At 43.3% G+C, this 15,879-nt stretch overlaps 1 protein-coding gene across 1 annotated transcript; it reads left to right on the forward strand.

The window, feature by feature from the left end:
* The first annotated feature begins 296 nt into the window (after positions 1-296).
* AK3 (adenylate kinase 3) lies at positions 297-15,659 on the forward strand. Its single transcript, XM_008496228.2, has 6 exons — positions 297-306; positions 635-907; positions 5,212-5,331; positions 8,185-8,357; positions 10,114-10,232; positions 15,319-15,659. Exons 1-6 carry the CDS (start codon positions 297-299, stop codon positions 15,440-15,442), a joined length of 819 nt encoding a protein of 272 aa, XP_008494450.2. The 3' UTR covers positions 15,443-15,659.
* Positions 15,660-15,879: the final 220 nt, after the last annotated feature.

Consider the following 15,879-nt stretch of genomic DNA (forward strand, 5'->3'; position numbering starts at 1 on the left):
CTTCAAAAAGTTCACTACCTGCAATTTGTCAGACATCAGCAAGCGCAAGGCTGCTGCAGGGGGGTGGAGGAGCCGGGAGCTGAGCAGACGCGACTCAGTGCTCCCACCCCTCAGCCCCATGGCAGCAGAGCTGGGCAGTGACAGCTGCAGCAGTGTCACCCGGTGACAGCCAGGAAACGAACGACGTCCCAGCTCAGCCTGGGAAATCCTCACGATAGTTTAGGACAGAGAGTGGGAGGGCTGGGGCTAGGACTGAGGGCTCCAGGAGCAGCTTTTGGGGTTCCTGGGCCACAAGGATGCGGGGAGGTGGGTCAGGGCCAGGTAGAGTAGTGATGCCTTCATGTGCTCTGGTACTTTGGGTTCTAAAACGCGATTTGCTTTGGGGTTTTTTTTTGTTTGTTTTCTTTTGTATTTTATTTTGCTCTTGTAGTTTGTTTGTGGGGTTTTTTTAATGCTGTGTCGTTGGGGTTTTTTTTTTGCTTGCTTTTTCACCCCCCTCCCGTCGGTGCTTTTACGTAAAGGGTCTTTTCCTTCCTGCTCCTGATAGATTGGCAGCCAGCAAAGCTGCCACTGCTTTTCCCTGGCAGGACCGCCCTCTCCTCCCACCCAGCCCCCCCGCTCCGGACCTACTAAGGGGGGGCCGAGGCGGGGCTCCTCGGGAAGGAGGGGCTCACCAGTGCGCAACCCTTGCCTGTCCCCTGCCCGTCCCCTGCCCACAGCACCAGCACCAGCACCAGTACCAGTACCAGCACCGGCACCATGGTGGTACCGCCGCTGCTGCGCGCCGTCATCATGGGGCCGCCGGGTTCCGGGAAAGGCACCGTCTCTGCTCGGATTATCAAACACTTCGGCATGAAGCACCTCTCCAGCGGCGACCTGCTGAGGGACAACATGCAGAGGAAGACAGGTGGGAAAGGGGACGATCCAGACAGGGTGAGGAGGAGGAGAAGGAGAGTGTCTGGGGGGGGTTGTCTTCGGTCCTGGATCATCCCCACCGCGGGAACCGGCTCCACGCAGCAGGCAGGAAGCTCCGGCTTGAGACGGGCCCGCTCCTCCCGGAGAGACACGGCACCGTCCTGCTCCTGTACCGCTCCTCCCCTTCTCCCACCCTCCCCGTTCGGGAGGCATCTTGACAGGGGATTGCTGCTTCCCAGTTCCACCTTCCCACGGCCACCCCGCATCCCCCTCCAAGATGCCCCTCCCCGAGGTTGGGCGTCTTCACGCAGCTCTTCCTGGAGCCCAGAGGCCACCGAAGCGGGCCTCGGGGCTTCAGCCCAGGGGGCTGTCGCTTGGCATCCTAATTTGTGAGCGCGAATGGGGTGGATCTAGGGTTTATCACGCCTTCCTTGCTTTGTAACTACCTGGTCGTTTCCTTGTCTTGCTGCTTTTCTTTGTAGGTGTTCTTTGTAGGTGTTCCCATCTTCCAGCTGGAACATCTTGAACAGGAAAAAAACTCATGTTTTCATCAGAGCAAGAGGAGGAGTTTTGAGCAGTCAGACTTTTTCAGAGAGCTATTAGATGGCTAGAAGTTTTGGCACCTGGAATTTCCAAAAATTACAACACTATCCATTCCAAAATTAGAAGACCTTGCTCTAAGCCAGCAGGCGTAGCTGTAGTGGTGCTTTCCTAAAGCAACAGGCAAAATTTTCAAACTATTTACCTCGTGTTTTTAAAATTGCCATTACCTAACAAGTTCATATTGTGGTTAGGTTTCAGCATGTTCTGCGTTTGCCTACAGAGTTGCTGTTGGTATTCATGGTATTCATACCTAATACAGAGTTGTATTAGGCAATGGTGTGAGTTAGATTTACTGTGTCGTCCTAGCTCAGCCTCAGGCTCTCTGCTAAGATCCCACAGCCCCGCTCTCCACTGGGTTTTTGCAATGATGAAAGGTCCCTTCCCTTACTTATGCATCTGCTTTTCTTCATGATGGGAGTCAAACACCTTGTAAGAACCATGTCATGTTTCATCTGACAAAGTGAGAGTATTGCTGTTTCAAGGACTTCAAAGCTGCAGAGGGCTACATCTGCTTTTAAGTATCACTGCAGTATTATGGTTAGGTAACAGGCAGTCTTAGTTTTGGAAGCTTTTAAGTGTATTTGAAGATGAAACATTAGTATGAAATCACTTGTGATGTGATCTGGTTTCCACATCTCTTTTCATACAAATCCTGTTTTCTCTGCAAGAACAATGACTTTGGCTTAGTTGACTGACTTTACTACAGTTGATATCTACAAGTTAAACATTTGCTAGGAGTACCACCTGTGCAGGCATATCTGATCACATTCATGCCTTTTCTGTCAGTTTGGTTGTGCAAGCCTAACTTTATATTTACAAAGAGTCACAAACCCAAAATTGTTCCTGTCAGGAACTTTCAGTGTGAATAAGACCTAGTGAGAAGGGAAGGCATTTCAGAAGATGAAGGAAATATGTTATTTGCTCAGTACTCCAGGTTTTGTGCTCTTTCAATATGTCTTGGAAGTAACATCAAAGAGCACCAGAACCAAGGTGAAGGGTGTGTGAGAAGAGGAAATTGAAATTGCAGGTTGAAATTTGAGAAGAGGTCCTTGGAGCAGTGGAAAGAAAAGTGATTTGGCAATGTTCTAGGTGAGTTAGACAGAATAAAGAACTCAAAGGAGAACCAAGATGTGAAATGAAACTGTATTGTTAAAACTCTTGCTGTGAGGGGAGAAGTCATTGGAGGTGATGACGTTTGCTCTGAATTAGCTAGTGCAGAACTTAGGGTAATCTGCTATAGACTTTTTCATTCACTGATTAACCAAGATGAAGCTCTGTCTTAATGTTATTGAAAGTGGTTACAGAAAATGGCCTCTAAGGGACTGAGTTCAATACTGAGGTAGCAGAAGTAAATACTATACTGAAGGAGGGAGAGGATCTGAAAAGCAATGCAGAGAACTTTGACAAGTTTAGTTGAGGTAAAGAGTTTATGAGTTGTGATTATAATAGGACCCCAGCAATGCCTGGTCGTCTGGGAACTGTGTTAGGCTAAGCTGAGCAGTTAAGACACTTGAAAAATTAAATATAGTTAGCGGTAGCTATACAGTGCTATTTTTAGAATTTGCTGTCTTGTGAAAGTGGACTTTGTCTCTTGAAAGGTCCCGTTAAACATGTGAGTTTCCTTAGCAATTTGCAGTTACTACCATGTTCTGCTGCTTTGGAGAGTGGAGAGTCTGCAACCACCTCTGTAGTGCCAAGCAAGCTGTTGTCTGAATGTGGGTAGAGCTTGTCTGCTGTAATGCATTTAGGACGTGCCAGTCTTTTGCAAAATGTTTAAGCATGAATACCTGTTATCACTTAGATGGGAGAGAAACCTGTCTTGCCTCTAATGCTGAAGTTTGCCATGCCTGTAGTGGTTTCAAACCCAAGATGAAATGGAAAAAGAGAACAAAATAAAACCAGCAAAACCTGCTGTAATTTCATCCCTAGCAACAGGGGGGAAAAAAAAAAAAAGAAAAATGAGCTGTGATCTAGTGTAACTATTTGGGTAGAGTTGTGCCTGTTTTTCTCTTCTGGAATAATGACTTCCTAAATGCCCTTAGATTTGTAGAGAAAGGCAATATGTTTCCAGCTTGGTTGGTCTAGTAAAAGAGCTTTTTCTAGAAGTTCTTTTTTAAAAAAGAACTTACAGTTTGCCATACTCTACACCTCTCTGGGCCCAGAAGCTCATCTGTCTTTCCAAAGGATGTTGGTACCATTCTCTGTCAAACATGTCTTGTGCATATTCTTAGATCATTGTGGCTAGAGCAGCACTGCAGTGTAAATCAATAACAGATCCAAGCACACATTAAACTATCTAAGGTAATTTGTTCCTCGCAGCCTACTTTTGCAGGATACCTAGTTTAAAGTGCACTCAAATAATAGAAGAGGCATGAGTTTGCTAACCTCAAAGAAGGGAGGTAGGGTAAAGAGTGAACACTTTGTGCTCAAATGTCACCTTCTTTGCAGTTCATGGTGTGCTACAGTGCTCCAGCACTGGAGTTGGACCCTTTTCCACACTGTGAAATTTATTAGAAGCACGACCAGGCTGCATTGTGCCTATTTATAAGTGGTCCTTTAAATTTTTCAAAGCCTTACTAAAGATGTGAACCTCCAAAATTGGGGGAAATTGTCATTTTATTACTCTTCTTCAGCACCAAAGCTACTGTTTGCAGTACTTGAGGGCACCTTGCTTTTCAGTGTCTGAACCAGTGCATTTGTACTATCGTATGTTCTCCATGACGTGAGTGATGGGACTGGGTGTTCTGTGTTGCTTTCTGCTGAAAGTGTTTTTATCTTGTCTGTTAGTCCATCCTGTTTTCTGTTTACTGTAACTAGGTCTGAACTGGATGCAAGTAAAGGCTTCTACACATCCACAGTGAAGCAAATCTAGCTGCTATTCTGGGTGACTTACATAATTGGGTAATTGTTTATAAACGAAGCCCGCAGAGGCACTGCACCTAGAACACAACCCCAGCAAATTAATTTTTTCCCAGCTAGACCCATGATCTGAGTGAACTGCAGCATGCTACTGCATGTCGTCTAGAACTATGATGCATGGATGGCATTTAGTGGGCTAAATGCCTGTGGTTAAAGGTTAGTCAGTTCCGTGGGAAAATACTACTGTCTGCATGCTCCCATAAGTCGTTTACAACATCTATAAACATCCTCTTGTAACTCTCGTAATCATAAAAACATGTATCTGGCAAGTGTGTCCCACTGCACACTGCTCTCTTAAATACCAAAGGCATTGCTGGTGAAGTCGTAAGTTAGTAACCAGCCATTAAACTGAAAAATTACTTCTTTGACAGGAAGTCTGGAAGTTGATACAGTAATCAACTTGTATCCTTTACATTTGTTCTTTTGAAGACCCTTTTACCTAATAGCCTCTCCTGATTTTAGTTTTTGGAACCTAGTATTTTGAACACTTATCAGTAAAATTATTTGGAAAGTGTGGGGACAGAGGTGTGTTGATGCCTGGATGCCATCCATGAAACTACAGATCAATCAAATTAATCTGATCCATATTTGCATAATCAGATAGCAGATCCTAACTGATCATCTGTTTCTGAATTTCAGAAACTGTCTGTCTTGTTTACAGCTTTAATGCTCTGTGCCACCCTGGTAGAAATACATTTTTTGCAGACTTCTGGACTTTTTTTCCACTTGCTGGAGGTCGTAGATAGTGTAACACACCTTCTCTTGCTTTCACAGAAGTTGGAATCCTTGCCAAGGCCTACATTGATCAAGGGCAGCTTATTCCAGATGATATCATGACACAACTCATGCTGAGCGAGCTAAAAGGTCTAGACCGGTACAACTGGCTCCTGGATGGTAAGTAAGTGTATTGGATACCACTATGCATGGAGAGGAAATATTCTACTCCAGTAAAATTTCAAAACTTTAATTTCTGTAATTCTTATGATTTTTTTCCTCTTGACAAAAACCCCCAACACCCAAATTGAGAAGTGTGGGGTTTTTTAAAGCCTTTTCTTATTAAAGTCTTCAGGGTGTGGAACATTTTTGAAGAATGGGGCTGAGAAGTTATTTAAATACAAAAGTATGTATGTGATATAGCAACAAGGTAAGCATGGAAAGCAGACTGCATCAGTGCAGTGTGTACTAAGTCACTAATTAAAACACTGCGTAAGTGCTCTAGATGGTATCCTGCATTTGCTTTTTGGTCCTGTTTTCTAGAGTGTTATGCTGCAGTTCTGCAGCATAAACTTATTTGATTCAGTGCTCATTCTAGAGAAAATGCTTTTCTGTGGTCTCTATAGGCTGACTGGCTGTTGTTACTTGTCCTAGCTTTCCCTCTGCTCTTAATATTTAGAATCATTTTATGTGGTAATGTAAACCTGGAGAAATAGGATGAGGGCAGTTGATGACTGATGCAAACCAGCTGCATCCAACTTAATGCACAAGGGAGAGCCTTGTCTGAGTTAATCAGCTCTTGGCACAGGGGAGTACAGTTGGATACATAGCACAGAGATAGTGAGTATTCTGGATGTGTGTGGTTTTGGTTTCTAGTCACAGCCTGTCTCAGTATGTAAAACCAAAAAGCTGTCAATATGGCATTTTATTTAGCGCTCATGAAAAATCCAAAGAGCAGTCTGTCCCATAGTGCTTTATTATAATTGCTTCTAGTACAGTAATCTGTTCTGGTGGCTTTAATCACAGTTGTGTTCCTCCATAGTGAACACAAAGGCTTAATTCCCACAGGGAATGGCATGATAAAACATAAAGGAAAGAGCAGCAGATGTTTTCTTTAGATCAGGTCCTACATAGACACAGTTTCAGCCTTGTGGATCTGGATGTGTAGCAGTATAGCTGGGCACAGTGGCAACAGGAGGATGGTGTGGAGACTCTAAGATAATAAATCAATTCCTGCTGCATGGTAATGCACTTCCTTCTTTAAACTCTTGGAGAAGAAACTTTGCTTCAGTGTTTGTAATGAGACTGAGTTACCTTAGGGATACTCTGATACAACTGACCCTGTAGGAGCAATAATGTTCTGTTGAAGCTTGTTAACCAGAAAGTGTTTAGTTTAACAACTGCAACACAGAGCAAACAGCTGAGATCAGCTAGGTCAAACTAAAAAGAGTTTTAGAGATGCTTGTTTGCTTATTTAGCCAAATACCCATTCACGCTGCCCTAGGATGGCTGGTGGCTTCTGGAGTTAATACAGATATGAAGAAGTCTGAGGTGCATGTGGATATGATCTGCTTAGGTTTGTGTGCTGTATCACTAGGGCACTTTCCTCTGTGTTCTCGAATTCTTCATTATTTGTCACATCTTAGAGATTATTTTTTTTCAGTATTGGTAAAACACTGAATGCAACAAAAACTGGTTAAGTTACAATGAAATGCTTTTGTAAAGGCAGCGTTTCAACGCAAACTTATTTTCCAGCTGCAAAACTAAGATACGTGGTGGCTTGACTAACTTGTAAACAGTGCTGGAGTCCTGGCTCTCCCTCTGCTTCTACAAGATAATGTGAGCATGACAGAAATACGGTGAGGACAGTTGATGACTGGGGCAAAACATGTCCATCACACTTAAAGCACAAGCTAGAACTTGGTCTAAGTTAGTCAGCTCTTTCCTTTTGTGATGTGTAACATATAGTAGCCTTAAGACCATAGTTTCTGCTGTTTTGGGGTTTTTTTCTGTTGTAAGACTAGTTCTTGGCTTGTTCCTTACTCGGGCAATGGACTCATGAACCAATGTTACACAAAGAGTTTTAGAAGTTTGTATTACCAGTACTTGCCTTTATGGAGACATGTACTTGTATAGTATGATGAAAATTACAAGCTAGTGAAGAATATGGGACTGCAGAAGCTTCGTGTGTTACTCCAGTGAATCCTGTGGTGTCATAGCATGTTCTACAACAGCTTCGAGTGCTACAGTTCTTGTGGTCAGTTTTTTCATTTTACATTCTCTGCAAAAAACTTGTTTTTCTTGTTTTCTCTTGCCTACCCTCTCATTTTTAAGTTTCACTCTATTTCTCTGGTAGTAACATGCTTTTGAAGGCATACTTCTGGAGACATGGAGTTCATGGGGCAAAAAGCAGTGTCTTCTAAGTGAAGAGACAAATTGCTGTGCAGCCTGAGGGTTCTCACAGTCATCATCCTTAAGGATGGTTTGATACACTAGACTTTCTAGAACTCTTTCTAAATCTAGCCTTTTATGTAATATTAATCCTGGACTGCCTGTAGTACATGTATTGGACTCAATGCTGTGGAGTAGAATAGGTTTGTAAAGTCCAGTCCTTCAGCTGGACTTAAACAACTTGGAAGTAAGAGTTGTCATAGACATTTCTAGGTTGTTCCAGATCTCCGAGTAAACTGCCTGTAGCTTTTACTGTTTGAAATATGTATACACTGCTTTTATTTGAAGTAAGTCTACACTGCTTTTATTCAATATACTAGTATGTAGTACATGTGAATATGGGGTCTTCTTGTGCTTGATACACTTCCAGGAAGATAGTTGATTGAAATGAAGAAGTAGAAGCTGGGAGGCATTTAAGTTAAAACACCATGACATACTTAGAAAATCTGATGTGTCTTCAACCTTTACAGGATGATAATGTTTTTTTCCTGTCTGACAGTTATTTTCATTAATGACTAAATCTAGGTAGTTCTTGCTCTAACTCTGCCTTTGGATTTTTATGGAGTTATTTCTTTTAAAAAGGTTTCCCCAGAACAGTTGCTCAGGCAGAAGCCCTGGATAAAGAATGCCAAATAGACACTGTGATTGACCTAGATGTACCATTTGAGACCATAAAATGTCGTTTAACAGCGCGCTGGATCCACCCTGCTAGTGGCAGAGTCTACAATCTTGAATTCAGTCCTCCCAAAGTGCAGGTGAGCAATACATGTCAGCGTTGGCACTAAGTAAGTGTTGCTTTCATTTGGTAATTGCAGTAAAATATTTTTTGTGTAGGTTGCTGCAAAACACAGTAGCTCAGACGAAAAAGGATCATTTAATATCTCTACAGCAGAGATTCTGGCAACAGCCTGCCTCTCAGGGTATGTTAGTGCCCCAGTAGAAGCTCAAGCCAATGGGCAATGTGTTTGTCCCCTGGAGAATGAAACACCATGGTGTTTTATAAGCTCTTTTTAAAGCTGTTCACTAGGCGGTAAGACTCTCAATCTTGCACACTGTTGGACATGTTCTTAGTCTATTAGGCAAGTTTGCAGCATGTAGAATCCAAAATGTAGTTTTCCTTTCTCCAGAGGACTGACTTTCTTTGTATCTAGGAAGCACACAGAAGCACACAGGTTTGGGTTGTATAGGACCTTACAGATCATTACAGACCCTCCATGGGCAGGGACACCAAAGTATAACTCAAAGGAAGCTACAGGATGCTTTCTCTGTGTTTACATTTAACTATAATAGGTATTTTCAAGGGATATGAAGGGATGTCATCTTGCAAAATTAGATGTAGAAACCTGCCAGTTAGGAAAGCTTCTCAAAGGATAAAAGAGGTCATAGCCCGAGACATCTTATGTATATTGTTACCTTAATACTGAGAAACGCAGACTAGCCATAGTGCAACTCAGCTTAAGCTGTATTTCATACTTAATTGTAAATAATTTACCTGTTTTGGCATCACATTTCACCTGGAATCTGTATTAAGTTACATCAGAAGTATAGTGAGCCTTGCAGTTTCTTGATTTCAGTGTTGCAGGAAAAGAGGCCAGCTGAAATAGCAGGTAAGCACTGGAAGTGGGCAACTGGGCACACTGCTTTTGCTACTATTTAGAACATTTGGCTTTGTACTTGCAAGATCACTCAGGTTCCCACTGCAAATGTCAGATTAGACTTGTCTTTAGGGAAAATAAAAATTCTTGTGTTTTTGAGTGATAAGTACAAGCAAGCAAAGGGTCCCTGCTATATGTGGTGGGTTGTATTCTGTCCCGAGATGCACCTAAGGAGCCAGTTTTTGTAGCAGTAGCTAGTTGTTCATAAAGTATGCCAGTGGTCAGTAATTTTTTCAGTCACTGCTGCTTTCAAGGCTTAACAGCTCCATAATCTCTTAAAACAATTAAACTGGAGGTGATGCCCATTAAAGTAGGAGCTGTAGTATTTCACACAGTGGGTCCCTTCTGTTTACTGAATCCTAGAAAAACTCCAGCTGGCATTTATACCATTTTTTATACAGATACTGCTAAATTGTAACTCTTCCATTTTACAATGTCAGCTCAAAGAACCATAAACTTCTTTCTCGTTGCCAATCAAAGGTCAAAAAAGTAGGTCTCTTGCTTATTTCCTGTCATGCGGGAATGTGAATATTACCAACAATATTGTTTTCCCTCATATATGAAGATTGGGTGTACACATTTCCCATATTCAACACATTTTCCAGAGTGCATATTAGTCAGGTTACTATAAGCTCATGTTCATTGCCAGTTCCAAGGAAATACTTTTAACTGATGGACTGTTCTACTGAAAAGTCATCATTGTGTATTCCAGGTAAGATATGAGTAGCAGCCTTCCTTTTAGAAGCAGAAATTTGCATCTTGACCAACTGAAGACTGGTTGCAATATAAATAGAAAGTAACACAGAATATACTTAACCAGAACTATACATAATTGTTTGCTTTTATACCTGATTAGGGCATTGATGATATTACTGGAGAGCCACTTGTTCAGCGTGATGACGATAAGCCCGAGACAGTTACCAAGAGGCTGCAGGCTTATGAGGCGCAGACGAAACCTGTTCTAGAATATTACCGGTAAGTAGTAAAATCTAGCATTTCACATTCTAAAAGCTTCCCCCACATTGCTACAGTGAGAAACAGATCTCCTCAGCTACAGAGATGTCATGGCTTGTCTCCATGAAGGAAGATTTCAGAAGGTCTCTCCCCAGGCTTGCTGCAAGCGCGCTGATGGCTGAAAAGGCCAATGCGGGACAGGCAGTGCGGCTGCAAAAGGCACAGGAGAAAGTCTCCTGTGAGGGGACAGCCAAGGCACAGCTCTTTCTGCTCTGTCTTTTCTCCTCCAGACTGATCCCACGTGTGTTCCTAAAGGAGGCAGCAGCTCAGTTATGGATGGTGTCTCCATGTCTCCCGACTGGAGGCCAGAGTGGACACTGCTGGCAGTCAGTGTGGCCACAGCTGAGGGATTGTTTCAGGGAGTCCTTGGATCTCCTCTCTGGGGCTCCTCTGTTGTGGCACTCGGTGGCAAGTTCACCACAGAGCACAATCTTAGGGAGGAGGTGATCCTCCATCCTGGAGACGTGCCCTGCCCAGCACAGCTGTGTCCTCAGTATCATGGGCTCCATAGTGGTGACCCCTGCCTGTTCAAGGACAGGGACGTAGATCACGGGGTCAGTTCATGGATGTTTAGGATTGTACGGAGACAGCACTGATGGGAGCATTCCAGGAGTCGCAGGTGGTGGTGCTAGATGACCCATGATTCAGACCCATATGAAAGAGTAGACAGTAGAATGGCTCTGTAGATACTGATCTTCGTACTTTTCTTCAGGTGTTTATTTCTCCAGACTCTTTTATGAAGTCTTCCGAATGTTCTATATGCCTTTGCTGATCTGTTGTCTTTGTTGATCTTGGTGTCCAAGGAAATAATGCATCCCAGATAACTGAACTGCTGGACTGACTTAAGCTCTGATTCGCCTATGGTGCTGTGGGGATGATGGAAGTCTTCCTGTGGTGCAGGCTGGTAAAGAACTTCCAGCCTTCAAGATGACTTCCAGCCCAAAAAGATCTGCAGCCTCTGCAAAGCAGGATGTTAGGCACTGCAGAGCTGCTTCTGTGTGAGCAATGAGGGCGGCATTGTCAGCAAAAAGGAATTCTGGGACATGGTAATTTATGGTCTTGATCTTAGTTCAGTCACCTCAGGTTGAATAGGCTCCCATCAGTACCATATTGGATGTAAATGCCATTTTCTTCATCAAGGTCTGCCATGGCCCTTTGGAGCATTGTGCCGAAGAAGATTGTGAATAAAGTGGATGCGAGAACACAGCCTTGTTCCACACCATTGATTATTGGGAGGGATTCAGAGAGTGCATCACCATATCTGACTTGGCCCCACTGTTCCTCATGTAGCAGGGTGATCATTTTGAGGAACTTGGGGGACATACTAATCATTCCAAGTTTTGCCACAGGTCCTTTGTACTCTGAGTGTCAAAAGCTTTAGTGAGGTCAAAGGATGGCACATAAAGACCTTTGCTCTGTTCCCTACACTTCTCTTGCAGTTGTCTGAGAACAAATACCATGTCTGTGGTGCTCCTATTGGCTCTGAAACCACATTGGCTTTCAGGTAGAACTTCCTCTGCTATAGGAGGTACTGATCTGTTCAAAAGTGTTCTTGTAAGGACTTTTCCAGCAATGGAGAGCAGAGTTATACCTCAGTAGTTGGAGCAGTTTGACTTTTCTCCTTCCTTCTTGTACAGGGTGATGATGGCTGCATCATGGAGATCTGGTGGTAGTACGCCTTGTTCCCAACCACTCACAAGGAGCTCATGAAATTTAGCATGGAGTGCTTGGCCTCCATGCTTCCAGACTTCAGATGGGATTCCATCAACCCCAGCTGCCTTGCCAGTTTTCAGCTGCTGTATGGCCTTGAGAGTCTCTCCCAAAGTAGGGGCTATGTCCGATTCGGTTTTCACCAGTTGTTGTGTAATGTGCTGAATTGCTGAGCCTTGGACTACATGGCTGGCAGTGAAGAGTGTCTGAAAGGCTGCTTTTCTTACATGGCAAGATAGCTGAGCAGGGTGTGCTTGGTGAGCAGTTCTCTTTGTCAACAATTCTTGGATCTCTTGGTTGCTTTCAGCAAATCAATCTTAGTTTTTCTTGGGGATAACCCTAGGGATTCCTCAGAGGGCTGAAGGATGCTATTTTTAATGTGTTGCCAAAGTGCTTCAGGAGAGGGATGATCTACATGTCTAGCTTGAAGGTTTATCTGGAAGCTGTTTCTCACTGTGCCTTTTTGAAGATCATTAACTTTGAGCCTCCTCCTTTGCATGCCACCCCTTAGGTGTGGGCTTAAAGCAGAGGGTAAGTTTACATTGCACAAGGCACTGGTCTGTATGACATTCTGCACACGGCATTACTCAGGTATGATGGACATCTCCAACATTTCTCTGGCACACTAAGACATAGTCAGTGAGGTGCCAGTGCTTGGATCAAGGATGCATCCAGGTTGTCTTCAGGAAGATAGTGTTGGTGATGTTGAGCTGCTGCTCAGCACAGAACTCTAGAAGGAGATGTCTGTAGTCATTACAGTTCCCAACACCATGCATGCCTAGTGCTCCTTTCCAGGCTTCACAGTTCTTTCCTATTCTTGCATTGAAGTCACCAGCCACCAGCAAGGATCATGATCTTATCACCTGCAGGAACCTTTTGGGTGAGATGGTGCAGGTCAGTGTAGAATTTGACTTTTTCTGCAAGATCACCTTGGAGGGCTGAGGCATAAATACTGAAGAGAATCACATGTTGGTTGTTGTGCAGTGGGAGGTGTAAGGAAATAACACAATCGGAATGACCTGTCAGCAAATTTTCAAGTTTGGAGGCAATGGAGTTTTTAATCATGAAGCCAACTCTTGAGCGCTGTCTTTTGGTTTTGGGTTTGCCTGATCAATTGAGTGTGTAGCCAGCACCATGTTCTTTAAGACTGCCTTCCTCATGAAGACAAACTTCACTGAGAGCAGCAATGTCAGTGTTAAGTTGTGACAGTTTGTGGGCAATCCGAGCAGAACGACGCTCAGGATGCCCACTGTCCACTGTATCAAGCATGGTTCTGATGTTCCAACATGTGAGTGTCAACTGAACACACCTTTAGAGGCAGGTGTATGCCTTTGTGTCTTTGTGCGACCACATCAGAAGATGCACATTGACTGTGGGTAGCCAACTGGGTGGGGGGTAGGGATAAGCTTTGGTTAAGCCACCTTTTCCAGGCCCCTCTCCGTGTGGAGCAAGCAGTGCTCTCCTTTAAAAAGGCTGCTTGGTCACTGAGGATGCTGCCCAACAAGACTGTCATCTCCTGGGTCAGCCTTGAGCGACTGATGTCCTGAGCTGCCTGCATGCAGGGTTGGGTCTGCAGCTCCCAGTGCCCCTTTCCCTGCTGATTCATCCACTGCCTGTCACTGCAGGGATTTACAAGTGTGGGTTTATCCCTAGGGACTGTGTTTATCCCTGTGGCTTTTTTAGGTGAGGTGCAGCGTGCATGGAACTGGCCCCACCCTTTACTCCTAAGGTTCATCTGCCAGGGCCCAGCAAGCTTGGATGGTGACAGCAAAGTCCTTAGGACATGGGTGTAGTTAGTGTCCTTCTCTTAGATGGACGGCCTTACAGGGCTAAGCAAGCTCCATCTGCCCAGGTCTGGAGTTAGAGTTGTCCTTCTCCTAGGATGGTTGCTGAAGGCTGCTGAGCCCATCCTGCCCATGGACACACTTTGTCTGACCCTTCAGTTGTGACCTGTTTGGCATGGGAGACCCTACAGGAGGCAATGCCATCACCAGCAGAGCTTACAGCCTCACCGGGGCACACGAGCTCCTCCCTCACAACAAGGGGGTGGCTGTGGAGGGGCTACAGAGATACTGCAACTGTAAATGTAGTATAAGTAGCAGTGTATCTTCCATCAACTCAGTCAGAAATCAACCCAGTAATTAGTTTTCTACTGTTACAAGAAACTTCTTTGAGGAGCCTGATTAGCAAAAAGCCTTTGGCTAAAGCCATACTTAGCTTGACAAAGAGCACTGTGCATTAGTCAGTACATTACAGTATTGTCTTAAGCAACATAGGCTAATAAGGTAGTAAGAGACAGCTCCTTTTGTGGAAGAGGTAACAGTATTTTCTTTTCTGTATGTAAAAATAGAAGCCCTCCTAACAAAGGCTAGAAGTCAAGAAGGGATACGCAAACCGAGAAACTGTTAACGAGGATTTAAAAGTGGCTGTTCAAAGAACAGACTGTGACAGAAGCAGCTAGCAAGACTCTTCGGGAGTAAGCAGCAAAATCAGTATTTGAGAATACTCATTTGCACTGTGGAATGATAAAAAAATTTAGTTCTTTTAAGAGCCAAAATTAAACACAGTTTCTCTTGATGTAAAGCTAGATTGCTTAGATACCCCATTTTTTTCCTATAGGTAATAGTAGGTATAGTTTTGTAGTCTTATCTTGCTTGCCTAGACAGAGAAATCAGATTATCTTTGAGAACGTCCTGAAGTGGCTGTCCTTCCATCTCCATATGCACCATTCTTCATTAGGATCCAGCAAAACTGATGAACTAAAGACAAGAATCTGTACCTTTGTGATGGTTAAAATATTTTTTTCTGGATTGACAGTGATTGTCATAACTTTGGTAGCTTTTCTGAAGTGAAAATTATTCAAAACACCACAGTAAGACACAGGCCCAAGCTGTTTCTATTAATGATAATAACATTTACGGATGAAACTCAGTAACAGAATCAATTCAGAATAACTTGATTGTGCTTGGTTTGTTTGTTCTGATACCTTCTTCGATGCTTGAAGTGTAAATTAACAATATCTGGGTTAGTCACAGTTGTTTGAGTTCTGTATAGCATCTCTTACCTGAATGCATTGCTTCTTCCTTTTTTATGCTTCATAGTTTGTTATTAATTACTCTGTGGACAGCTGTCAGTTTTATGAACTGGTGAGGTCAACAGCTCACTGTTTGAGGCACAGAGTAATGCATGTCCAGGCTGCATTCCCCATGTTATGGCTCTTCTTTGTGTTAAATCACGTTGTACACACTTCTGCCAGGGCAGTCCTAAAGTGAGGTGGAGAACCCAGAACACTTAAACAATTTGACTTCTGTAATAGTTTCTTCTTTTTCTTCCTCAGGAAAAAAGGGTTATTGAAATCCTTCTCTGGAACAGAAACCAATAAAATCTGGCCACGGATCTATGCTTTCCTCCAAACAAAGCTGCCAGATGTGAGCCAGAAAGATGCTGCCACTCCCAGGTGAAAAGAAGTCTAACTTCCCCTTACCTCTCTTAGCTCACTCTTGATTATGTGACAGTAATCAAGGATTGCTCTAAGTAGTTTTATCAGACTGATAAATAATTAAAGTCTAATGTTGTCCTTAAACTTACATTATTGTAAAATGTCTCTTGTTCTCACTTTAAAGCTGTATTTTTTTATATTAAATATGCCTAATTTTTTAATGTAGTAAGTGACTTCAATGAAAGGAAGTAACACAAATCTCTTATTCAAAAAATACTTATGTTTGCAAATACTGATGGGTGAAAAAACACATTTCAGAATAAAGTTAACTACAAAGCACGTGAACAGGTGAAGCAATGACAAGGACATGAAAGCACATTTATTGAACGTGTGATTAGTACAGGCCAACAAGACACTGGAGAACCATGACCACCGTTCTGCAGAAAGCCATTTCAGACT

This window comes from Calypte anna, chromosome Z, assembly GCF_003957555.1.
Source record: "Calypte anna isolate BGI_N300 chromosome Z, bCalAnn1_v1.p, whole genome shotgun sequence".
Taxonomy (NCBI): Eukaryota; Metazoa; Chordata; class Aves; order Apodiformes; family Trochilidae; genus Calypte; species Calypte anna.

Coding starts and splice junctions, on each gene's coding strand:
- AK3 (XM_008496228.2), top strand. Junction 908..5,211: donor CAACATGCAGAGGAAGACAG/GTGGGAAAGGGG, acceptor TTGCTTTCACAG/AAGTTGGAATCCTTGCCAAG. Junction 5,332..8,184: donor GTACAACTGGCTCCTGGATG/GTAAGTAAGTGT, acceptor TCTTTTAAAAAG/GTTTCCCCAGAACAGTTGCT.